The 27,389-nt window shown below is 43.9% G+C and overlaps 1 protein-coding gene across 1 annotated transcript in view; it reads right to left on the reverse strand.

Annotated features, from left to right (window-relative positions):
- Positions 1 to 26,427, reverse strand: part of LOC129839726 (RNA binding protein fox-1 homolog 2-like) — a gene marked incomplete in the record, with an annotated part of 34,863 nt that extends 8,436 nt beyond the window's left edge. The window contains 8 exon segments of the mRNA XM_055907320.1: positions 304 to 385; positions 562 to 652; positions 7,530 to 7,622; positions 7,801 to 7,854; positions 8,193 to 8,354; positions 8,510 to 8,719; positions 18,451 to 18,501; positions 25,198 to 26,427. Coding sequence (XP_055763295.1) covers positions 304 to 385; positions 562 to 652; positions 7,530 to 7,622; positions 7,801 to 7,854; positions 8,193 to 8,354; positions 8,510 to 8,719; positions 18,451 to 18,501; positions 25,198 to 25,455 — 1,001 coding nt within the window.
- Between the last annotated feature and the right edge of the window lie 962 nt (positions 26,428 to 27,389).

The following is a 27,389-nucleotide window of genomic DNA, read 5'->3' on the forward strand; positions in this document are numbered from 1 at the left end:
TATTATGGGGTAGTGTGATGTTATTATGGGGTACTGTGATGTTATTATGGGGTACTGTGATGTTATTATGGGGTATTGTGCGTAGATTGCTGGATTATTTTTTGAAATAAAATTTAGAATAAGGCTACAACATAACAAAATGTGGAAAAAGTCAAGGTCTGAATACTTCCCTTAGACACTGTAAGCTAACAATGTTAGCATCTCACCTATACTGATGAAATGAAGACTTAAGCTAACAATGTTAACATCTCATAGCATTAGCTGTGTTGATGAAATTAGTCTAACAATGTTAGCATCTCACCAGTATAGAGCTCTGGACTGTACATGGCTCCAACCATTGGACTCAACTTCCACCCGGCTGTAGGGGAGTTGGCATTTAGTAGCCCTAATGTAAATTTGAGGAAAAAAAGGATAAGAAATATGAGTAACACTCAACATCTCTATCTCAACAAGTTAAACATACTATGCAATTACACCGATCACATGCTACTACACAGGAACTACATTGCTGCTATCGTATTGGTCATATTCAGTAGTTATAACCAGCAATATTATCTTTACCATAAGGTAGAGCGGCGAGCCCCTCTCCTCCATTAGAATATGGGGTGACCATTTTCTTATTGGTCATCACCCTGGCTGTGGCGTTGTTGACCTGGGTGTCAGAGAGAAGTCAGAGGTCAAGACAACACGACGAGGGGTCACACCGGACCTGAGGGACAAACACACGCCTGCTCCATGCACAAACAACATAGGCTCCTCCGGTATACCCAAACCCATAGAAATAGAATGAATAGAACAGGCTTGGAACCTCTAACCCTGAAAACTCACTGTTAAACTCAAGGGCACATTCACAATATCTGCCTAGTACTGTGATGTAATAATTTACATGATAATGTAGACTGTTCATTCAAATAATGCTAACTGATGTTGTGATGTGGCTCATGCAATGGAATGTACTGTATTTTTTGTAATGTCAGTTTAAAAAAAATCACAGCACAGGTTGATGGGTACACTTCCTGCTTTTACTTACTGCTTTGGTCTTATGGGTACACACGCAATGGCCGACAGTCCACCCATTATACCATCACTGACTTGAATGGGGACACCCGTTCTATTCATTCTATTTCTATGTCCAAACCACACAGTACAGGCACCAACATAACCTTCAGTACTACCGGAACAAATAGTCCCTAGATATTTGAAATATAAGTGCGTCAATACACTTAGAACTGGCTATGACTTTACTAACTCAGATTATTAATACATATGTAACTAACGGAAATAAATCGAGAATAGTAAAAAAAAACGATGTTTGTACTTGTCAACATTTATCTGCTACTGTGAGTCGTATGAATTGAAAAAGTGACAGTAGTGTCTACGCTTGGATAAGAGGTTCATTTTTCTGATGTAAAGTGATGGTAATTGATTGATACATGCGTTCTTTTGAAGGATAAAAAAACTAGGAATTTGTGAGTGTTCACAATAATTTAACCATTGACACACACACACAGACAGACAGACAGACAGACAGACAGAACAAAAATAAAAAACATTTCAGATTAAGGCATTCAAAAGAAATCCAAGACCATTCCAGGCATTGCTACCTTTAAAAAGAGGGAAAAGAGAGGGTGAAGTAAGCTTCTGTTGAACACGATGCAAAACGTTTCATCACTTGAACAGGTCATTCACAGATTACACGCAGCCAGTCAATCAAGAGCGCATCACATGACCAGAAGGTGAGCCAAACCAGCCAATCAGCAAGCATCAGATGAAGTATATATAGACCAATCAAAACATTCTGGCAGCCCTCCCAATCAAGTCACACACATCATACAGAGAGAGGGGGAGAAGAGAGAGCGGGATGCAGGAAGAATAGCCAGTCCACATTGAAATACATGGGAACACATAAATGATGGGAGGTAAAGAGAGAGTGAGAGAGAAAGAAATGCAAAAATAGTTTTTCTCATGAACAAAAAAACAAATACCAAGATGCGGAACAAACGAATCAAAACAAAGAAGAAATGTCTAACCGTTTGCCTACATATAAGATCCAATACATGAGCTGGAATAGAGAGAGGGACGAGACAGAGGGAGAGGACAGAATACAGAGATAGAGGATGGGGGGATGCAAATGTCATTCCTCAAAAACCAAATCAAACCATGACCGTGAAACACTGTCAGGCATTGCAATTCAGTGTCGCACTACAAAATCACTAGAAGCAGACACCAATATAACACACCATCCAAAACCAAACCATTGCTCAACATTTTTAAAAAGAAACTCCTCAGGAACAAAATAAAAGTCTGGGCACACAATCCAATTAAATACAATCCTATTGAGAGTCAGATGTGATACCGATGATGGTTTCAAGGTGATCTTCTCTCTAGCGGTGGTCTCCATTGGTAACTAGTTTGAAGTATTTTATGTACTCTATATCAGTTGCATATCCTTAGCTTGTACAAAATGTCATTTTACCTTCGTTTTAATGTGAGGAATAGACTACTCTGCCCTTCGACAACTACAGCCAGCGCACAAAACCTACTGTCTAGTTACCAAGACTGACTTCTACAACAACACATTCATGCATTATCATGCCAATCCACTACTAATGTACCAAACAAAATGCTACTGAATTAAAGCAATCTACCGTTTGGTATTCACTAAAGAAAAGGTAGCTAATACATAACATAGAGATGACAGTGGCACTATATGATACAGACGACAAGAGATAGTCAACCATGCAGGAAGTAAATAGCTCTAGAATTAATGTTTGAATGCAGTTAGAGTGGTGAATGGAATTAATGCATAAAGTGGTAGTCAGTTGCGCTTGCAGATGCGTTTTATATCAGGTTATCTTAATGTTACAGAAAGAGTTTGGAAGGCCATGCGGTCAAATGCCATTGGTTTCTAATCCGCATTTTATTAGCCAGCTCCACAATCAATCACAGGATTAGCCAATCAGATCCTTTCGATCAAACCCTGCCGGGTCAAGGACGCTTTCATTGTATTTTTTTGTGTGTAGGGTGCACTTTATCTTTATTTGACGGATGGGGGTGGGGGGGTCATTCAAAAATGATGCCATGTGTACACAACTTACCATTGCTGGGGAAACGGTGTGAGGGCACGAGAGCGGTTACCGTGGAGACTGACAACAACACAGAAATCATCAGGGGGAAATAGAGAAAATATAATAAGAAATTAACCAAAACAAAAACAACCAATGAGGTGATGAAAAGCAACCACCCCCACTCTGAGGTACACAGAGGAAGTGATGTCATGAAGTGATGTCACAGGTGATTGGTCACCTTTTGACATAAAGCTGACCTCTATTGATGTAACTACTACAAATACCCAATACAAATGAGCAGATACAGCCATACACATGTGGGAGACAGAGAGGGGCAGTTGAGGGATCAATCTAGAAGCCTATGGGTCATGGCGAAGTCACTGCCCAGCTTTCACTGATATTCTAACAACTTTTCAACACATAACCGGTGTTGGGGGTAACGCCTTACAAAGTAATGTGCTACAGTAATAATAATACTTGTTGTTCAAGTTGGAGTAATAATATAACAGTTATTTTTGTTATCATTCCCTTCCTATTACATTTATTGATCCAAATAAATGTGTGAGATTATTATTCTCTCTGTTGGCGCAATATATATAAAAAAAAAAATGTTATAAATCCTCTCACCAAGTTCCTGTTTACGCATGCACACACTACTACTAACTGCTTAAGTGAGGGCGATGGAAAAATGGCAGAAGCGTCTAAAACACTTACTTTCCCAGCATGGAAGTACTCCCATTACTTTAATTTGGTAGGACAAGATGACAAGAATAACACAGTACAATGTCATCTCTGCCCAGGTGAGAAACACCTGACACTGCTGCTGAAGATGACCGTGGGCCTACCTCATCCAAACAACCAAGGTTTGATTCCAATGGTTCAGGAGGACAGGCTGTAACCCAGGGAGAGCTGAACCAGCTCGTAGCTGGGTATGTAGTAGGGGAAATGCTGCCCTTATCCACAGTAGATATTGTGTCTGTCATTATTAGGCTAATTGTGTTGGTGTATAGGCCTGCGTAGGGTAACGTTGACATTGTTTTCATTGAGTGAGGAAGCGCAACGTTTTGGGGTGTAACACAAAGGTAATAAAGAGTAGTGTAACTAATTACTTTTCCCAGGGAGTAATAAGTAAAGTAATTCATTAATGTTGAAAGAAGTAATAGATATAAGTTTTTTGTTGTTGTAAAAAAAAAAACAGCACTGCACATAACAATACTCTATTGGAGTACACTTAAAAAGGAGAATGGACAGATGGAGAGAGAGGTATCTCGACTAGGCTTGGGCAGTATACCATTTATACCGTATACTAGGGTATTTGGAAAAAGCCACAGGATGGTTTTTTTCCAATAAATTTGAATATTTGTAGTAACTTTTTAAGTTAATACCTGCAGTCAACTTGTGCAATACGTTCGGCGATAAAGCAGATTGCGTTCTTCATTTCACAGGTCACATTATTTTACGTTCTGAAGTTTACCGCAGTTCCCCAGAACAGTTGAGCCAGTCAAGTGTTTGTTTGTAAATGGCAGAGGTGTGGACTTAAGTCACAAATATGATGACTTGCAACTCGACTTTGACTTCAACACCAATGACTCGTGACTTGACCATATGACTCGACCTGACTTGACTCTCCCCAAGCCCAAATATAAAAAATTATGCTATTAAAAAAAAAGTGTGCAGTGCATTAACTCTTCATTTAACGGATTACAGTTTGAATCAGACAGCAGCCAGCTTTGTGCCAGCTGAGAAAAATTTGTGCGTGGCAGTGCAGAGGAATGTCGCCGGGTGAATTCAGATGGAGCCCTTGGAAAGACGATACCCAAAATTATTATTTTCGGATATAAAGACGACGCTGTATCAACAAAAAACGGATTGCAACTTGCAAAACATGCGGGAAGAAAATTACAGACGGAGGCGCAACAATTTGTTCGACATTTGAAGCTGCACAAAGAACGGTAAGTCGTGGCTAATATAGCCGACAGCTATATATTTTATTACTTTACTAGTGTATCATGTAGGCTAACGTAACGTTAAATCAATGAGCCTCCACACAGTCAGTCAGTGCGGGAACGTGATCATTGCACCCAAGGTTGAGCTACAACTGGCTAGGCAGTTGGTAGCCTAAATCCTGCCTGATGTTCCTAAAACAAGGTTGGGCAATTGTGGTTGGGCAATTGTGTACAAGCCTACATCGCCCGACAGCGATCCTCAATACTCGATCACTATTGGGGGGGGGGCTACCCATGTATTTCCATGGAAATAACATTTATTTGGAAAGTAATAAATATATAGTTATTTTTTAAAAGCATTCATGATTTGCGTAAATGTAATATACTAACTATTACTCGTTAAAAATATGAAATGGTATTACATTTGGTGAAGAGTACATTATAACTAGTTTAGGACTCGAAACTAAGTTAAAGACTTGAGACTTGACTTGATACTTGACAGTCTTGACTTGAGACTTGACTCGGACTTGCCTGTCATGACTTGGGACTTGAGTGCTAAGACTTGAGACTTACTTGTGACTTGTAAAACAATGACTTGATCCCACCTCTGGTAAACGGCACAACGGGAGACAGCGGGAACTAGTGAGACCATAGCGTTGTATATCTATCGGCCAGTCACTGTTGTGCGCCGCACGAGGTGATGAAGTTACTCATACAATTCACTACGAAATGTTTGCCATCAGATATCTTAGAACGGCTTTCTGCCGTGTGTGAGAAGTCAAAGAGTTAGTTATCTGTACAGCTGGCATTATTTCCCTGTGCTTCCTACTAGCAGGTGGTTTCCTCCTCCGTTCTTCTCACCTCTGCTGGATGTACACATGCTGGATCTTCTTTCAGAAAAGCATGCGTCACAACTTTGTTCGTTTGCACAATGTCTCTCGTTCACCTTCGCTTGTACAAGTCCACACGCAACGAAAATGACATTCGGTAGCTACGAGCTATGACTGTATAACTTTATGACCTGGATTTGCCGCTCTTTGCAATTAGTTTGTTGTTAGCATTCTAGTAGTAGACGCCCAATGGGCTTTTTTTCCCATTTTTTTTGTGCCCCTTGTGTGCTATGCCGGTAATACCGTAAATCCTGGGATGGCAGGGAGAACGGTATGAAAATCTGGATACCGCCCAAGCCTAATATGACAGCTGTGGAGGGTCACAAACAAACACAGGTTGATATAAGGGGAGAGAGACAAACAAGGATAGACAGACCGACCGGCATGAAGATAGAGAAAGAGATGGAGAAAGAGATGGAGCAGAACAGAAAAGGGGGGAAAGGAGAGGAAGACAGCCGTATCATCGTCACTCTTCACTCTCTCCATCTCTCTCTCTCCCCCTGTATTTCTCTTTCTCACCCACACGTTTAGGCCCACATTCACACAACAGCGGAGTGCATAACAGTTGAAAGCATGCAGAAGAGCTCAAAATGAAGCATGGATCTAAAACCAAGAGCCAAAGCGATGGCAGAGCATGAGGTGTTTTCCTTCCAAGATCTTCCAAGTCATGCTGACAAAGAAAAACAGAGGCATCGCAGCGAAACTCATTCCCATTATACCAGGTATTACTCTTGGAAAAGGGGGATGCAAGTGAGGGTATGAGGTGTGGGTTGCCTTTATTTAATGAGTGATATATAGACCCCAAAAATCACCATAAGCAGCAGATCAAACACTTCACCACCACACTCCCTCAGGGCAGTCTCATACCAATACCTGCCAACACCTAATGCATGCAGCAATGTCAACATACAGCAACGTAATCACACTACTTCAATACTGTGCACTGACTCACAATCAAGCACACAGGTATCTGAATGTAGGGGAAAGACGTCTTTTATGAAGTCACATCACCTGACCGGTCTTCTGAAACACGATCGGTAGCCCATGCAAGAGAATCTCTCACAAACACAAGCAAGCATGGTTGTTTGTCAGAAGAAGAAAATAAGGAAGAGAGGAGAGGGAGAACGTCCCCTCTAAAATAGTGAACACCAATAAAGCCCGGATTCTGATCGTGGAAGTGATGGTGATGATGGATATAAAGAAGGGGTGCAGCAGAGAAAACGCCCTCTCGCATGCTGTGTCGTAAGCAGCGTTCAGAGGCACAGTGTGTAAAGGTTTCATGTGAAAACACTGTTCCCAGACCATTTTGTTGCCAAACCACCCAGCATGCTTTGCAATCCAGGCAGACCCATAAAGCTGAAGATCAAAACGTGCAAATGGACAGCGCACGAAACAGGACGTGATGTAAAACCAAGACATCGTGCGCATCAATCTTTCTGTGAGGCACCAACGCACCATGCTGGAAGGGGGTTATAACACTAAACACAAACAGACTCCCCGAAACCATTTCAGACAGTTCAACTGGAGATGGAAAAGCATACGAAGCCAACCGGACCTCATTTCACTGCTGAACATGGGACAAAGACGAAAAACAAAATGGCCACCGTTCTTGGAGGTTAAATTACCTCAACCTTGCGTCCTTCCACCAGAGTTCCGTGGAGAGCGGCTCTGGCCTTCTCAGCGTCCACGCTCGTCTCAAACGTCACAAAGCCAAAACCCTAGAGGGAATGGGGTTTAGGATGGAAAGAGAAGGGGATGGAGAGAAAATGAGAGGGTTGGAATATAAGGGAAGGATAAGGGAGATGAAGAAATATGCGTAAGCTATGTCCATTCTGTGCAGAGTATTATGTAACTTAAAATGAACAGGTTTGGTATTTTGATGTGTACATGTCATACCTTCGATCCTCTCTCGTTGAATATGATCTCTACGTCGAGGATCTTTCCAAATTGCTGTAGAAAAAAAGGGGGGGGGCAGCATCAATAAGCATGGCACTGCAAACTACTGCATTGAAAATGAAATACAAAAATTGAACACAAGGCGTCAGTATTGTACCGGACATATAAACTAGCAGAAATCATGCTGTTCTTTTTAATGATCAGTTCTATTCCTCTTAGTGCCTCTCTTAATTCTCTGCTCATTTCCCTGCTCCATGTTAAGGAAGTTTTACTAAAACACTCATTTAAAAAGTCCTAAAATGGATGTAGCAACCACAGATTGCTCCTTTAATCACTAACTAGAATGTCAGGGTTGTGGATGGGGAAAAAGGACAATGTTCCTGATCTCGTACCCCAAACATCTGCCGGAGGTCAGGGTCTCTGAAGCGGAAGGGAATGTTGGAGACGTGGAGGCGTTTGGGGGTCCCCTTCTCTGAGTCGTCCCCTACGGACCCCCCGCCACCACCTCCTCCTGTAACCACCAACTGGGTATCAATCTGTGACGACACATCTGACTGTTGTGAGAGAGAAAGAGTGAGAGAGGCAGAGAGACACAGAGAGGGAGAGAGAGAGAGAAAATAGGGATTTAATAGACACTTACTCCATCATTCACAGCGTGAAACAAACTCACTTGTAAAGTTTGTGCAAATAAAAAAGCCAACAAACTCACGTGGGTCGTTAAGCTGTTTGGGACGCTTGTCGGGGTGTTAAGGCCTGCCTGTCCGGCCTCCACCGACCCCTGGATGGCCCCTGCGGCGTACAGACTGGCCCCGTACTCCAGGGCCAAGCCGTTCTGGGGGGGCGGAGGGGGAGGAGGGGGGAAGGCGGAGAAGGATGGGGGGACGAGACCCTCTTGACCACCTGCTGCATCCTGAGAGCCCTGAGGGTGGGTAGGAGGGAGAGAGAGAGGTGAGTGGTCTTAAGTAACTGGCTGGCTAAACTCCAGCGTATTCCTTTACCGACAGAGAGCTGGAGAGAGAGCCGGAGAGAACATCACTAGGGGTAAGACCACTTTCCCAAGAGGTTCAGTTTAAAAGGCTTACAGGCACGGATATTATATTTCCATCCCCCCCGGTGTGTGTATGTACTGTTGTCCATTAAATATTCACTACAGGCCCATCTATTATTGAGGGGGTCAGCAGCTTCCACACAGAGAAGCAGCACAATGGATGGCGACGCCCACACACAGACACACACAGATAGACACACACACACACACTAACTCTGACACGCAAACGCCCACATGCCTAAACATTCAAAGGCTGACTGTTGGATAACGGCTGTGCTATAATCTAATGCCCACAACTACCCGAAATACTCTCATAAACACACACACTCGAGTGCATTCCTAGCTTACTGGCAGAGGGGCATCGCTACCCTAAATGGAAATGGTGAGAGTGCTGAAAGAGATGGTGGAGAGACAAGAGGAGGAGAGGAAAGGGGGATGGGATATGGAGAGGGAAAGGACAGGAGAGGTGAAGACTGACAGAAAAGTCCTGCTACTAATCCATGAAATACTAGATTCAACATGTTTCATTCAGACTGCTAGAAACGGGTTTGGCTTAGATTGTTGACAACATATAACTATATATAGTCTCAAAATGTTTATTGAAAACAAATACATTTGCACAATGAGCTCTTGTTGTCTCTCAAATACATTGTTAGTTGTAGGTTAGCTAGCTGGCAAATGTTTTGCCATATTAGCATTCACGTGAAATTAGTCAAAAGAAGACATGATATCACAGCCGTGGTCCCATGGGGCTCGGTTAGTAGAGCATGGCGCTTGCAACACCAGGGTTGTGGGTTCGATTCCCACGGGGGACCAGTACGAAAATGTATGTATTCACTACTGTAAATCGCTCTCGATAAGAGCGTCCGCTAAATTACTTCAATGTAAAATCAATAACAAGAAAACTATCAGAATGTCAGCTTCTGGGGCTTCCCGGGTGACGCAATGGTCTAAGGCACTGCATCGTTAGCTGTGCCACCAGAGACTCTGGGTTCGAGCGCAGGCTCTGTCGCGACCGGGAGGCCCATGGGGCGGCGCACAATTGGCCCAGCGTCGTCCGGGTTAGGGATGGTTTGGCCGATAGGGATATCCTTGTGTCATCGCGCACTAGCGACTCCTGTGGCGGGCCGGGCGCAGTGCACGCTGACCAGGTCACTAGGTGTACAGTGTTTCCTCCGACACATTGGTGCGGTTGGATACGCGCTGGGTTAAGAAGCAGTGCGGCTTGGTTGGGTTGTGTTTCGGAGGACGCATGGCTCTCGACATTCGCCTCTCCCGAGTCCGTGCGGGAGTTGTACCAATGAGACAAGACAGTAACTACTAACATTTGGATACCACGGAAAAGGGGGCAAAAATATTTTTGCAAGAAAAAAATAATGTCAGCTTCTTGTCATTGTTGCTAGCTAGCTGACAACTTGTGACGTTGTCTATAGATAATGACAAGCATCAGTTGATATAGCAATAATGGTGTGATATCTAAACACAACATCTGTCTGTGTCTGTGTGTGTGATGGGGTGAAGCGTTTCCCTGCTGTGTAGTACAATACATCCAGAATCCCTGAGGGAGTGTTAGGACAGAGAGTGTGTGTGTGTGTGTGTGTGTGTGTGTGTGTGTGTGTGTGTGTGTGTGTGTGTGTGTGTGTGTGTGTGCCATCTGTTTAAGCTCCTGACCTTTCGCTGCCTTGCACCTGTGACAAGCTGGGGACGCTGGGCAAGCCTGGGTCATTTTGATTCTTACAGAACAGAAAAAGAAAGAAAAAAAACAGGGCAAACCCCAAGCTCCTTTCCCACTGTACATGTTTCTAACCGTGGCTTGTTCTATGTAGACTTGGAGAAAGCCTCGAAGCTAAAAATATTGGCAAATAATATCCCATTCTATTCCCTTGATTTGTTTTTCAATTCTGCCAAACCGAAACAGAAAAATAGAGCAACCTTGAGCCTTCCATTTTAGCTGAACGACTGCATGACCTTTCAAAGAGAATATTAATGTTCCATTTTCCACACAGGCCATCCACAGCCCTGATACTGCACACCATGGGTATCTCCCAAATGGAGCCCTGTTCCCTGTATAGTGCACTTATTTTGACCAGAGCCCCGTGGGCATCAACTGAAATATGGTCTCCTGGTCTGTCAGGCCTTGTGTGATTTAGACTAACTTGCTTTGTCATTCTCTCTGGAGAAGAGCATCTGCTGAATACATACATAGATTGCGTAACGAAGAGGGGGATGGCTGAGAGAGGGATGGATGGCGAAAGAGCGGGGACGGGGAGAGATATTGTCACTCTGATGTGGGGTGTCCTGTAGACAGATATGTGTCACGCATCTTGTCAGCACACACTTGTAAACGTGTGCGTGTGTGTGTCCCTGGTTGTGTAAGCTTATGCCGTCAGTTCAGCGGAGCCCATGATTCAGAGGCAGTAGCTGCAGCTGACTTACTTTCGGGTCAGTTAGCGCCGGCTAGCTAGTGTGTTTGAGGAGCCTGGGATGTTAGAAAATGGACTCCTCTGCCCCGTCTGACTGCAGCAGTGTCACTGTGTGCGCGTGTGTAGATAACCGCGGCTAACCAGGCCAGATCTAGGCCCTTTGACATGAATAATGACTTTTCAGGGACCTCTTTGTCTAATGGGTGTATGGCATAAGTCTACAGAACTGGAGTGTATGAAGAATGGGGGTAGCTGACATTCAATGGATACTACTGAACTGTAAATGATGCAGAAATTGAAAGGTGCAGTTCTGTTGTCAGTACATTAGACACGGAACTTAACAGTATACAATTCAAAATACTATTTATTACATTCTTGGCACGTTTACCAGCTATCTATACATTCTTAACATAAAGAACAGTAGAAGAAACCCTTCCCTTCCTTCCTTGTTAAATAATTCCATCCTCCTAAGCCGCCCCCTCTCCCCATCACTCTCCTCCCTCCCACTCGCTCTCCTCCTGCTGCTGCTGTTCTCCCTGTCCTCCCCCTCAACTCCACCCTTTTTTTTTTTACGCTTCATTAAATCCAGACGGGACCCTTGCATCCACCCCCCCCCAGTCAACCTCGCTGCCAGGCAGCCTCGTAGCAACAGAACATTAGCTCGCCCCGTAAACTCCTCCCACTCCACATCTCCTTATAGGGTAACATGTCTGCTTGTCATGAAGACCCTCTCACTCCCCCCCCACATCCATTTCCTTGTAGGGTCTTATGCATGCTCCAGATTATCACGTGCTCACCACGTTCTCTGTCATCTCTCCTGTATTGTGTCTGCTATTAATGGTCCGTTGGGCTCCGGTGCAACTCTTTATGAAAAGGTACACATTCAAGACAGACATGGTTGACAATATCTGTCGGTCAATATTGCTTTACCGTACCGCTTGTCAAACATGCAACTACGCACGCAGCCCCGGACAAACAAACACACACACAGGTGAACACACAAACAGGAGTCTATTGACACTACATATGACGTTCCTCCTCTTCTAACACATTGTCATTGACCATGGAACTAGTTTGTCTTGTTCAGAAGACACGGAGTGCTCAATACCAATCTGACTCTCACGTGGCTTTCCCATCGCCAACGTGTTCATGTGCGTACATAAGCTAGTGCCTAGATGACCGTTGTACGGTCAATCACACTGTGCACTGAGCGGTTGGAGCTAGGCTTGTTGGATTTCACATCCTGCCCGCCTTTGGAAAGTGCATCATTAGTTTTCAATAGCAAATCAGTTTAGCGCTGCCATAGAGTGGATACAAATGAACATTCAAAATGGACCTCCGCAAAGAAGACTTCCGCAATCCCAATAGTAGAACGGTTTTGCAGTGTTAACCGGACCCATTACATAATCCATTGTTATTACATTTGAAGCATGGCTCAGGACACTGTGTATGCTTCATGCCCATGTGGGCCTGTGCAAAGTTGTTACACTTCCTAGTGACACTTCACGCCTACCTCGATCAATGAATGGTCGTCATAGCAACAACATTAATAGACCATTTTGAAGAAAGGGGGCAGAATCATAAATCACCGGTACTGTAGGCCTTCGAAGAATGTCAAGAGCTGTTGACCTCCATAGTTTAAGTGTGTGTGTGTGTGTGTTTGTGTGTGGTGAGCCAGGTAGGCGTCTCTCCCATGCCTTAGGGCACACGCTTGGGTGGGGCTCTGCAAATATTTCTCTATTTCTCCAACCCTCTCCCTTTCTCTCATTGCTAGGCTATCCCTATTAGCACAAAGAGCTCTGTAATAAAAGCACACCATAAAACAGAAGTTATAATTTACTGTGCCAGTGCTTCTCCACAAACAAACACAATCCCCTTTTCAAGTGAATTGCAACTTTTGGATCCACAGAACTGCAATGTCAGCGATTCAGCATTCTATTACGTCACGCAACAAACTAGCTTTATCCGGTGAGCTATCCTTCTCACTGTCTAGATTATATGTCTACACCCATCTACCTCCCTTATCCATATCCATTTCTCTATCAGTCCATCTGTGTATAATCTATCCTTTAGGAACAACTATGACTCCTATGGGCCTTCCTGCAAAGACAAAAGGTGGGCTGTCTGTCACCTTTCGTTTCAATTTACATTCTACTGTTTCCCCTCTCTCCGTCCCATCCCCCTCTTTCTGGGGCTCTTGAAGGAAAACATTGAGATAACAGCTGCTAGGGCCCCAGGGAGAGGCACAGGGAAAAGAGGTCAAACAGTAAAGGGAGCAGGATTCAAAGGTACTGCTGAAAGAAGTGTACAGGCCAACGCATGAATGCAGGCAGAGCACTAACCAGGGTAGTCAGTCAGACACTGGTGGAACACACTGATGGGACCACTGAGTCACCCCTCCAATATAATGATATGACGATAGTCTGACACACACACACGAGAGTCTCGACCTTCAACAAAGTGTGTGTGTGAGAGTGAGTGAGTGAGTGAGTGAGAGGAGTCTCTCAGAGAGATAAGAGAGTGAGGCAGTATTGGTTGAGAAGAAAGAGAGAGCAAGACAGAGAGAGACAGACAGAAAGAGAGACCGACAGAGTGAGAGCGAGAGAGAGACAAATGTTCTTGGGGCACCTGTCCCTTTCGATCAAAGCATACCTATACAGACAGCTGCAGAATTTATTTACCTTCTTTTGCTCTCCTCCCTCCTATTCCCACTCTCCTCCCTCCTATTCCCAGTCTCCTCCCTCCTATTCCCAGTCTCCTCCCTCCTATTCCCAGTCTCCTCCCTCCTATTCCCAGTCTCCTCCCTCCTATTCCCAGTCTCCTCCCTCCTATTCCCAAGCATGTCTTGCAGCTTACTCAGATCCCGAGGACAGTGCAGGCTAGAGGCCTGTACTTACGCGGTCATCTTTCTCTCACACACATACACATCCCTTTCCCTGTTCTCCAGAATTGCAGGAACAAATATTCCCGTCCATATGTGCTGCATATAAACATAAATGCTACGGAGCATGAATTGAGAAGCCAGAGTACAAATGTAGCCAGTGAACGTATCTGTTAGCACTAGAGGCCCAGGGCAAGAGAACAGATGCCATGCCAATACGGTACAGCAAAGCTCACACAGCACATTATAATACAGATTCCATCTTCAAAGGCTCCCATCTCTGTCCCTCTCCTAGTGCAGCGCAGTATCCCAGTGTCTATTTCCTATTTACCGACGCTTCTGACTGATGATTTGGTGGAAAGCCATGCATGAAATGGCCTCACTAGCACACCGCTCAAGTAAAAGGGGTCAAACACAACGCTTGGCATTTGCGCCGAATGAAGAAATCGCTGCTGCTAAAGAACAGACAAACCTAGTTTATGTAATTGAATTGTTGTTCCTTTAAAAATAGCAACCGAAACACAGTAGAATAAGCCTTGCATTTCAAGATAGGAACTCACCGACAACACGGAAGGATAGTACAGTCCCATCATCGTATTTGTGCAAAAAAATGAAATATCCGTTTATCCTCGCTCTCCTTTCCTCCTCTCTATCCGAGTACGTGTCCCCGCTCCAGCTCACTCTCCCGTCTATCTGTCGCTCTTCACAGATTCAAAATCTCCCTCCTCTTCCCTCACTTGCGCCGTATACCATGCCAATCCCCCCTCCCCACCTCCTCCGCTCTCTCTGTCCCTGTCACTCTCCCTCATTCACTTTTTTTTCTCTATTGTGCTTTCCTTCCCTCAACCCCCAGCCTTCTGTTTCTCTGTCGTGCTGTTGCCTGTTCACTGCTCATCCCTCTCTCTCTCCCTCTCTCACCCAGATAGCCTGATGCTCCCCAGCCACACTTCCTCCTCCCCTCCCCTTACGACGCCTCCTTTCCCTTGCTGTCACACCTGCAAACTTTCTCCTCCCCTACTTCCCTCTCTCCCTCCGTGTCGCAGTATCTCCCTCCCCCCTGTTCTCTTTCTCTCCATGTAGGTGAGTTAAACTGGGGCTGCTCGCACCACTGGGAGACTAAAGAGAGAACAGAAGCTTTGTTTCCCTCCTTCCTCTCCTTTCTGTTTTTCTCACACTCTCTCTCCGTCTCCTGCGTGACACTCTCTAGGCTCTTCCATCGGAAAGTCTTTGATCACCTCGTCTCGTGCTGTCAGTGACAGTTTAGCAGCTCTACCCCGGGGAGCTCTGTGAGCGACTTGTCATCGCCTCATATTTTTAACCTCTTCAGGCCAATATCCCCTCACGATACCGCCGTGGTCCAAATGGCTTTTTCCTCTATACTGCTTCCTTGAGCAAGTCATTTAAGAATATACACATTCTAGGTATTTTCAGTTAAAAGATACCATGCCATTGTTTTCCTTTAGCTGTCATTCCACACTACACAGAGGTATACAGTAAGTGGACATGAGGACAGTCTGTATTCTTCTATTTGGCCGCAGAACAACAACCAAGGATATAGAGATATATAGATAGTGGAATGGGAATACCCATTCTAGTAATTAGAATTCCATGCATACATTGTCAACCATGTAAAAGGTTGATGATGAACGATGTTACACGACATCCGTAGTGCGAGGGAGCGGGGGATAAAGAGAGAGGGACGAGGGGATTATGGAAAGAGCATGGAGGATGAATGGAGGATGATCTGAGGATTAACAACACCAACTAAACCACCTAATAACACAATCAGCCTCTAAAACACACCCAGGTAAACACACTGGACATACGGTACACACACATTTATGAGGTAGGCCCCTATGTATTGTTTTTACTGTCATATGGGCTGTGTTGACTGCAGGGTACACACACAAACAGTTTGTATCTCAGTTAGTAGTGTTTCCACTAGGATTTATTTCAGCAGCGGTGGCAAATACTTTATTATCTGGTTTAAGTTTACATTGAAAAAAGACCCCGAATTTTTTTTATCAATAGAATAATTATACATACAGTTGAAGTCGGAAGTTTACATACACTTAGGTTGGAGTCATTAAAACTCGTTTTTCAACCACTCCATAACTTTCTTGTTAACAAACTATAGTTTTGGCAAGTCAGTTAGGACATCTACTTTGTGCACGACAAGTCATTTTCCCAACAATTGTTTACAGACAGATTATTTCACTGTATCACAGTTCAGAAGTTTACATACAATAAGCTGACTGTGCCTTTAAAGAACTTGGAAAATTCCAGAAAATGATGTCATGGCATTAGAAGCTTCTGATGGACTAATTGACATTATTTGATTAAATTGGAGGTATACCTGTGGATGTATTTCAAGGCTTACCTTCAAACTCAGTGCTTCTTTGCTTGACATTATGGGAAAATCAAAATAAATCAGCCAAGACCTCAGGAAAAAAACTTGTAGACCTCGACAAGTCTAGTTCATCCTTGGTGCAATTTCCAAATGCCTGAAGGTACCACGTTCAACTGTACAAACAATAGTACGCAAGTATAAACACCATGGGACCACGCAGCCATCATACCGCTCAGGAAGGAGATGTGTTCTGTCTCCTAGAGATGAACGTGCTTTGGTGCGAAAAGTGCAAATCAATCCCAGAACAACAGCAAAGGACCTTGCTGGAGGAAACATGTACAAAAGTATCAATATCCACAGAAAAACGAGTCCCAAATCAACATAACCTGAAAGGCCGCTCAGCAAGGAAGAAACCACTGCTCCAAAATCACCATTAAAAAAAGCCAGACTACGGTTTGCAACTGCACATAGGGACAAAGATCGTACTTTTTGGAGAAATATCCTCTGGTCTGATGAAACAAAAATAGAACTGTTTGGCCATAGTGACCATCGTATGTTTGGAGGAAAAAGAGGGAGGCTTGCAAGCCGAAGAACACCATCCCAACCGTGAAGCACGGGGTGGCAGCATCATGTTGTAGGGGTGCTTTTCTGCAGGAGGGACTGGTGCACTTCACAAAATAGATGTCATCATGAGGTAGGAAAATTATGTGGATATATTGAAGCAACATCTCAAGACATCAGTCACTAAGTTAATCTTGGTCGCAAATGCGTCTTCCAAATGGACAATGACCCCAAGCAAGTTGTGGCAAATGGCTTAAGGACAACAAAGTCAAGGTATTGGAGTGGCCATCACAAAGCCCTGACCTCAATCCTATAAAAAAATGTGTGGGCAGAACTGAAAAAGCACATGCGAGCAAGGAGGCCTACAAACCTGACCCAGTTACACCAGCTCTGTCAGCAGGAATGGGCCAAAATTCACCCAACTTATTGTGGGAAGCTTGTGGGAGGCTACCCGAAACATTTGACCCAAGTTAAACAATTTAAAGGCAATGCTACCAAATACTAATCGAGTGTATGTAAACTTCTGATCCACTGGGAACGTGATGAAAGAAATAAAAGCTGAAATATATCCCTCTCTACACTATTATTCTGACATTTCACATTCTTAAAATAAAGTGGTGATCCTAACTGACCTAAGACGGAATTTTACTAGGATTAAATGTCAGGAATTGCGAAAAACTGAGTTTAAATGTATTTGGCTAAGGTATATGTAAACTTCCGACTTCAACTGTGTATATATATATATATATATATATATATATATATATATATATATATATATATATATATATATATATATATATATATATATATATATATATTTATATATATATATATATGAGCATATAGGCAAAATGCTGTAGTATGTACTCAAAACCAACTATTATGTTATAGAACGGTGAGGGAGAAAGTGAAGCTACTGGCAGGACAGCTCTACTACATCATCCATGCCATATTTATGTGCTTATGTTGATATTGAATTGAAATTCCTACCATATTTTATGGCTATCCAAGGGCAAACAGGAAATAAAACTAAACCTAGAGAGCAACCATATACCCTAATGTAAAGCCCTATTTACAAAGAGTAAACGTATATAGAGAAGGTTATTCAGGAGGGGTTGGAAGAAACATTTCAGTTGAATGCATTCAGATGTACAACTGACGAGGTATCCCCCTTTCCCTTATATGAAGTTGTCAGGCTCCCAATCAGAAATGATCTGCATCCACATCACCACCTTGTGGCTTGAAGAGCTTAGAAAATAACTTCAATATGTCCTTGCCCATATATGGAAGAGGACAATGGAGGACGTAAGATAATGAAAATATATCATACAATATGCAAATGTCTCACATGTATGGATTTACGTTAAGGAGACTGTAGTCTTACCTGACTGTGGGTTGGGTATCCATGGTAACCAAGGGTCAGGGGGTCATTGTTCTGAAAGAGAAGAGAGCAGACATTTAAAAACAAGAAAAATGTATTTAGTCTGTCTGGCCGAAAACAAATAGGTCACCAACTACACAAAGGTCACCAATTATTATCATTTTTTACATCAACATTTGACCCGTTTTTGTGTGTCCGTTTTAAGTTGTATGATCTTCACTCCTTTATTCTCTCTTTCCAGCCAATTATCCCTCTCTCCTCACCAGTATATTGCATGTTCCAGTTAATTGATGCATTAATGGCCACACTAATCAAATTAATTCTGCCTGCGCCTCACACACCCCTCTAGCTAGCTCCTCCACTCAATGTCCTGGTGTGTCCTCTTCCTCTCACGCCAGTGGAGCTATTGTGTGTTAGTTAGGAGAGATAAGAGGACAGGGAGAGAGAAAGAATGAGGGAGGAGGGGGAGAAAAAGAGAGAGACTCACCGTGGCGCTGAAATCAGAAATAGGTCACAAGTGTCATGGAGTATACTGCCTCCCTCACATCATCTGCCCTGACGCAACCCGCTGTCAGATTCCTCTCATTTATTTGCTCCGTTATAATTGGTGGGGGTGGTGTTGCAAGAGAAAGAGAGAGATGTAGACTAGCTACCAAATATTTGGTGAGTAATTGCCTAGTGTCCTCATTAAGCTCTCCTCTACCCCCATTGTGCTATCAGTTAATGTTAGGTTACCCGATGTTAATTAAGCTGCGACTGTCTGTTATAAAACATACACTTGTAACACACTTTATTCACACGCATAACACCATGTACTGGCATTTATGCAGCGTGTTCTATCAAAATACGGCATGAGTTGGTTTTACATTAATTACTATACGCTCGGTTTGAGAGGAATAAAATACATAGGCATAGCTGTGTCTGTGTATCGCTACATCAAAACCATCTCTCATTTCTGTTTTTCTCCTCCCGCCATCTCCCTTTCATCTGGAACCAATGTCCCTCGCCTGTGTTGTCCCCGGAGGGAACACTTTGCTCCGCGCGCATCACAGCTTGAGCCCTCACAATGAGCGCCGTAGCCATCTACCTCAAGCCACAGGCGCTGTTACACAAAACACTCCATCACAATACTTTTTATGGGATTCAAAAGTAGAAAGTAGAGAGAAGAGCTGCTACGCTCGCTCACTGCCGTTTGAGTAAGTGTCCTGGAGAGCCAAAAATGTACTTAGCGAGAACAGACTTTTGAGGCAACAGTAAATTATTAATTGCCTTTTAGAAGCCTGACTAACATGAATAAAGTATAAACATCTATTTGAAAGGGAGGGTAAATTCCCCGAACTGTGTTGTAGTCATGAAGGCAGACATGCAATAATCCAGACACATTTTTTAAGGGACACCGCGAAATCGGATAATTATGTTGAAAGATCTATGGGGGAAGGGCCGGGGCGAGACGGTAAAAACACATCTGGAATAAATATTTCTGGAAAACTCAAAAAAAAGGAGGGCGATCGGGGAGAATGAAGGGATGAAAAGGAGGGAGGAGTGGAAAGTGAGGGAGGAACCCGGGCTAGACGAATAGAGAGAGAAATAGGAATAGGGTTAAAAAAGAAAATGTCCAAAAGAGACGAGGACTCAGTCCCAAATAGCACTGCATTCCCTACAAAGTCCCTATGGCCCTGGTCAGAGCAGTGCACTATATAGGGTGCCATTTGGGATGCAGACAAGAACAAAGACAGCAAGTCATACATAAGCAGAGTCATGCACTTAATTTCCTTAAGGAGGAGACGAGGAGGGAAAAGGAGAGGGGGAGGAAAGAGAGGAGAGAGTAGAGGAGGAAAGAGGAGAGTAGAGGAGGAGGGAAAAGGAGAGCTGAACAGAACATGGCCACTCAGACAAACACTAATACAAAACATATACACACACTCTCGCTCACATTCAGACACGCACATACAGGCATGCTCTCTGGATAACAGCTTTGCTATAATCTAAACGCACACAACGACCCAAAATACTTTCATAAATACACACACACCAGTTGTGCTATCCCCACACATGACAGTTAATCTACTAGAGTGACTCCATCTAGCATCTGCAGCCTTTTAAGAAACCATCCAAGTATGTAAATGCTACTTCTACTTATGCCTTCTGTCTTTGTCAAATGGACAAATTAATGGGCTATTTCTGTTTAGAGGAGAAGCTGAATAAAAGCAGAGGACAAACTCAAGGAGGGAAAAAGAGAGTGAGAGGGAGAGAGCAATCAGGAGAAAGTAACAAGATGTCTTGAAGTCAACAGATGGTGAAAGGAGGGAGGGGAAAGGGGGGACTCCGGGGGGTAGGGAATGGGATAGGGCTTGATGAAGGTGAAAAAGGACCCAAAACAGAGGTATGGGTTGAGAAGGGCAAGGTGTGTGTGTGTGTGTTTGTGTGTCAACCTGAACAGGAGTTCAGTTACTTCCAATGGTCCAAGTTTCTCACTCACATCACCAGTTCACAGGATTGTGGTAATCCCTTGTACACATGGACCCAGTGCCCTCCCAAAACCAGTGTGTGTGTAGTGGTGATTCTTTCATTTCACAGGCCACCTGGTTATTCACTCATCATTTGATACAGGATCACTTTCTTATGGAGTCGACTCCAAGTTGAAACCACATCAAATTTTATTCAATTTTTCCCAAAGAACTTGAGGGCCAGAGGAGAGCTTAATGAGGTACCCAGGAAGATGTGACTCCATTTCAACCACAGAGCCCTTACATTCTAAGACTCATAGCCAGCCAGAGGATCCAATAGTGTATTCTAGAACTCTATACTTCCCATTCTTGTCCCCTGACACAGAAAACCTACACTTATAGTCCTATGTTTTAGAGGGTGTTGCTTGTATGTGCAGCTCTTGGATCAGTTTGAACTGTTCCTGCTGATGGTTGATGCTAGAACTGGGGCAGGAGAATCTGATGCTAGATCAGTTTATCAAGACAATGTCGACCTGTAATACACAGATAACAAATTAACCCCTGCTACACAGAACCCAAAATAAACAACTTGGGGTTGAGTCAGTGAACCTGGTGGTGGAGACCGTCATCATCCTCTCGGAGAGAAATGGGACCAAAACTAAATAAATATTCTCAAACTCACAGCAGGAGAGGAGAACATTTTTCTTGCTGACGTTTCATTCTATTTCGGTCGGGCGGACTGAAATAAAAGTACATCTGAGTGCTGCTGCTCACTACTCTGCTGACCTGGGTTCAAACACTATTCAGAATCATTCCAATTTCCAAACCATTTCATCTCTGCTTGATTGAGCTTGCCTGACTTTAATGGACCAATTGAATAGCCCCAAATGTGTAAACCCGGCCCACCTTGCTCTCCGGGCGTGACTAGAGCAAACACACAAAGCATTTGAAAGATTTCAAATAGCTTTAAACCCAGGTCTGCTGCTCTGTGCTCCTCCACCTACATTAATGTTGTAGTCCAGTCATTCATCCTGGCCGCTGTCACCCCAGGCGTGTCCCTATTAGGTTAGGGACCCGGGTCGTACGCTGCGTGACAGACGCAGGGAGCTCTGCATACGGAATCAAATTGGATCCGACAACCTCGACATCTCCAACATCTCGATTTGCGGTTCTTATTCTAACCGATGCATTTTGGATTGCAGCCAAAGTGAAATATGAAGGAGGTTTTCAAAGAGCTATGCAGCTGCAGGGTAAGAATATGAAATAGCAGCTTCATAAGTGTACGATTCAGATAAACCCATTCAGGTTAGAGCTTTTATTGTTATGACTGAACTAGATGAGATTAATGAGAAGAACTAGATGAGATTAATGAGAAGGACTTTTGTGACTTTAATGTGTAAAACAGCACAAGCACACTATTCCCTATTAGGGAATAGGTACCAATAGTTAAAAGTAGAGCACTATGTAAGGAAATAAGGTCCCATTTGAGACACGCACACCAACTTCAATAGTGTCTATGACAAAGTGTGCAATGGCTGACGGTCCTCTGTTGTGTGATGGTGGAAAAGGATGGCTCATCACCATTACCACCACATCCCATTCTACTGGCATTAACCAGAGGTCAGAGGTCATGAGGTGGTGTGATGAGCAGTGTGCCAAACATGCTGTGATAACACTCAGTAAGAGGGAAAGACAATGAGGAGGGAGAGAAAGACAGCGGAAATGTTGAGATCACGAGAATGAGATGAGTGTGAGACATGTCCAGTTACTTGACTTAAAAAAGAATAACGTCACATATAACACAACACTTTCCATGATTCATCCTACCCATGGGGGAGAGGCCGGGAGGGGTTGAGGCCGGGAAGGGGAAAGAAGTTAGATTTGGAGAAATGCAAGCATGCATTTATGAAATTTCTTGGAAAGCTTAGCGCCACTCTCGTTTAAGGAAGGAGCGTTTAATATCTCTTAACCTACTTTCAGCTGAAATATTAATGGAGGCATCAGGCCAGGGGAATAAGAACACAGCACCGGTACCACGCATTCACTAAGTGGAAAATTATTAACAGTACTCAATCTAATGTAGTAACAACGAACCGTCTGTATGATAATACTGTGTAAGCCTATTGCTTACAATAGACAATAGGAATTTAAACCAATGTCAATAAATGTACATCACCAGCTTTTGTAGCCAAAATATGATACTAAGCTCTACCGCCTGCATTATGCAGTGTGATTAATCCTCCCCCTGTAGATAGGGATCAGTGTGGTTATAATGCCTCCTCCTGAATGAGCGGTGATCCCGTTAGCCTAGCAAAAAAAAGCCTCTTTACTGCTGGTGATAGGGCAAATCTGCTCCCTACTACCAGGGAGGAGTGGAGGGGATCTACGAGGGAGGGGGATCTACCAGGGAGGGGTGGAGGGGGATCTACCAGGGAGGGGTGGAGGGGGATCTAACAGGGAGGGGTGGAGGGGGATCTACCAGGGAGGGGTGGAGGGGGATCTACCAGGGAGGGGTGGAGGGGGATCTACCAGGGAGGGGTGGAGGGGGATCTACCAGGGAGGGGTGGAGGGGGATCTACCAGGGAAGGGTGGAGGGGGATCTACCAGGGAAGGGTGGAGGGGGGTCTATCAGGGAGGGGTGGAGGGGGGTCTACCAGGGAGGGGTGGAGGGGAGTCTACGAGGGAGGGGTGGAGGGGAGTCTACGAGGGAAGGGTGGAGGGGGGTCTACCAGGGAGGGGTGGAGGGGGGTCTACGAGGGAGGGGTGGAGGGGGGTCTACGAGGGAGGGGTGGAGGGGATCTACCAGGGAGGAGGGGGGTCTACGAGGGAGGGGTGGAGGGGGTCTACGAGGGAGGGGTGGAGGGGGGTCTACGAGGGAGGGGGGTCTTAGACCAACCCGCAGACTTTCAATACCTTTTTAGGAGCCAAGGGACCATTGCTCCATACCTCTCCCTCCCACACAAATGCAGGCACACACACACCACCTTCCATCCATGCTGTCTGTTTTAAGTGAATTAGACGCTCTAAGATCACTTTCAGCAGCCCTGTAGGAGAGTATAGTGGTGAACTGCCTCTAAAGACATTCTCCCTCACTATTACACGAGGACAGCAAACTGGCCAATTCCCCTGCATTACCGCTACTTACAATGGCAGAGAGAAGGGCATTTTACCTTCTGATGGATCGGTTAACTTCCCGCTGCAACTTAATGCAACGTGATACATTTAGTGCGTCACGTGACATCCTGCCTATGTATTTCTCTAGAGATGTGGAAAATCTGGGTATTTGACAACACTGAAAATGACTGGGTAGCCGGGTCAATTTGATTTGGTTGAAATAAATCTGCTGTGATGATACTGGCAGTTCCATCATTAAGTGGTAAATGTCACCGCCAAGTGCAATAGACTATAGCATGTGGGTTTGACTTGTTACAGTAGGACTAAAGGACTAAATACACAACAGGCAGTGATTGTATCCCAGTCATAGAATGGGACGTCTTTGTTTAAGGTCCCCTACCCCAACCCCCCAAAATCACACACGCAAACATTTCACTCCCATTATAAACCAAATACTATTAACACCAAGACGCCAGGTGAAGTACGACTGTTTTAGCATAACAAAGGTTACTTTTGTTTACATTCCCGCTATTTGAAAACATGCTTTTCTCAGTGATAGAGGCCAAATGCCGCTGCTTTCGACCGAGTATAATAATGTAACCGCTGGAGAAAGGGCATAGCCTGCATAACTAAGTAAACATGTCGTTGAATAGGCCTACAATAACAAAGGGCATCTGAAGCATTGTATCGTTTCAGGAAAATGAAAGTTTTGAGTACACTTCAAAAGACATGGCAACATTGTAGTAGCCTCCGTAGTCATCGATATTAATAGGCTATATATTGCTTGCCGAGTCCGCAGAGAGCTAAAATGCAGATAGGATACCGTAAACTACTAGTTGGCTATTGTGTGGGTCAACTCGTACACCGATCTCTCTCTGGCGACACGCTAATTAATCACACCAATAAATAGATTAAAATGGTCGGAAGATAATTAGCCTAGCGACCTCATTCGAGTGCTAGATTAAATAGATTGGGTTAGCATGGTGTTTCCTGTGCCATGTGTGGTTTTAATGTCTACAGTAGCGAATAATTAGGCTATTAGCAGCCTATATGACATGAAAATACCAGTTTGAAATCAAAGCTATCTATAACAGCGCTTTGCGTTTTGGCTGTAAAGCATGCCAGTGGGCGTATTAATTTGAAAAACAGAGTAATTCAAATGCCCACTCCTCTCTCGGTTCCTTCTCACCTGGCCGACCTCTGCGACTACTCCAGATCCGTCAATTCGGGGACGCTTGCACTCTGCCCCGGCCGATTCCACAAGAGCTGCCGACGTCTGCACGTCAGATCCTGGGTCTCCTCGCTTCATTCCCCGGACAGCTGCGCCAGAAGCCCCGGTCGAGTTGGGATGCACCCCGGCCATTGTGTCCTGGAGCTCTCGATCCCGGTCCATGATAGCCCGAGATACAGGCAGTATGATTGATGTTACGTCGGTCGACATTAACATTTAAAAACGCCTGATGTTCCCGGTCTAGTGATAGAATTTTCACCTATCCTTTCTACCTTGGCCTCTGTCGAACTCTTTTCTGTGGTCAAAATTATGTTTGTAAGAAACCGATTGGGGTTTTATATAGTCTGTCCCTATGTATCCACTGTTATACAACCCTTGATATTAAAGATGATCAGATGTGTATAATCTGATCAAGAAATTCGATATAACTAATAACTATTTTTTAATTTAAAATGTAAAATGTGTTGCCCTTACTGCCATTGATACGATGCAGGTACAAATAAATTATATACAAAATTAGTTAACGTTAATTTTCACCGGTTCATAGCCTTGTGTTTAGGCCTAGCCTACTAACGTTTGTCATGTAACGTTACAGCAATATTCAGTCTGCAGAAGGCCTAGGCTATTTCATCGTTTTATTAACCTACGTAATTAACTACACTACTTAATAATGATACTGTGCCTGGAATAATATGCCCATTCACCGTTGACCCCATATTTGTGCCAGAGACAGAACTATTTTACGAAAATACATCAACATCCTACCTCAAGCGCAGGACTAAAATCACTAAACATGTCTTCCCTGACTGCTATTGCCTTTTTCAGTCTACTCGCCAGACTTTTTCGCATGGAGAGAAGGTTATTGAAAGTCAATCCTGAAGAACCATCTCCCCATGTTAGTCTTCCGTTCTGTGTAAGATGAATTCCCAAAACAAAAGACAACGGGGCTGCGGTATTTCCTTTACCGTCTTCCCTATGTTTTTTTTCGTCCTTATCCCGGTGTATTCTTGCGGCGTGTACACTACAGAAAGGAAATGATCTTCCCTCCCCCTCTGTGCTCTCGTGTAGGTCCCTCCCTCGTTCCCCTTGGACGTGCGCCCTCCTATCTTCCGTTCTCTCCCTAAAAAAAACAACGCACACACACTAGCATGGCAGCCACAAAAAAAAACGCAGTGTGCCGCAGTGCTTACAAACAATTAAAATGGGGGGCATGCGAGGGCCATGTTCATTTTCACAGCATTCTGAACCTAGACTTCTTTAACCAATATGAATGACGCATGATTCGCGTGCTCCTCCTTTAAAATAGACTAGAGGCCTACTAACCTGTGCTGTAGAATAACGTAAACATTTCGAAGGTGACAACATTACTCAGATAAATGTGCCATTGAGGTTATAACATGATTGCGCTCATATTATTACACTACAGCCAGTTCAAGGTCTTTGGACCCCTCAACTACAAATCAAGAGCCTCGGGAAACATTCTCTATCCTGGTTTAGAGCTTGGCTGACACCCAGTGGTCAAAACTTATGATCTTCATGGGAACTAATGACTATAGGCTGATATAATATATGTATGTATGGGCAATATGGAAGAGATCTGCTAACTAATCTAAATACTAACCTACATTCAAAAGCCATTTTAGACAGTAATCACATTGAATGCTATAACAATGTATGGAGCAACATTGGATATCCAGAATGTTAATTCATGCCATTGTCTAGAACCTCCATAGGCGGAGTCAGTGTGAACGTAAACAATTGAGTACAACACTGGTGGAGTCAGGCTCATGCCATCCAAACTAGACTACACTGCCTGGGAGCAAGAAACACACACAGTCTCCTTTTAAGGGTTTTTATTAGTGGTGAATGAGCAGCCTCGGGCCTGGAGATGAAAACAGAGGGAGAGGAAAGAAGTTAAAATGGAAATGTATTAGTAAAGTTGAATCTGTTCCACTGACAAAGAGAAAATCCTACCAGTTAATCTTCCATGACTATTGCTTTCTGTCCATATTTTCTCTGTGGAACAGAGGCAGGAAATGCATTAGTCCTCTTAAATAATTCAAGTAGCCTTAATTACAAAACCACATTTTTGCTGTGTGGCACCACACGTCAGCCTTTTGCTCCATTTCTGGGAATTAAATAATTATAAA

This window comes from Salvelinus fontinalis, chromosome 40 (genome assembly GCF_029448725.1).
Source record: "Salvelinus fontinalis isolate EN_2023a chromosome 40, ASM2944872v1, whole genome shotgun sequence".
Lineage (NCBI taxonomy): Eukaryota > Metazoa > Chordata > Actinopteri > Salmoniformes > Salmonidae > Salvelinus > Salvelinus fontinalis.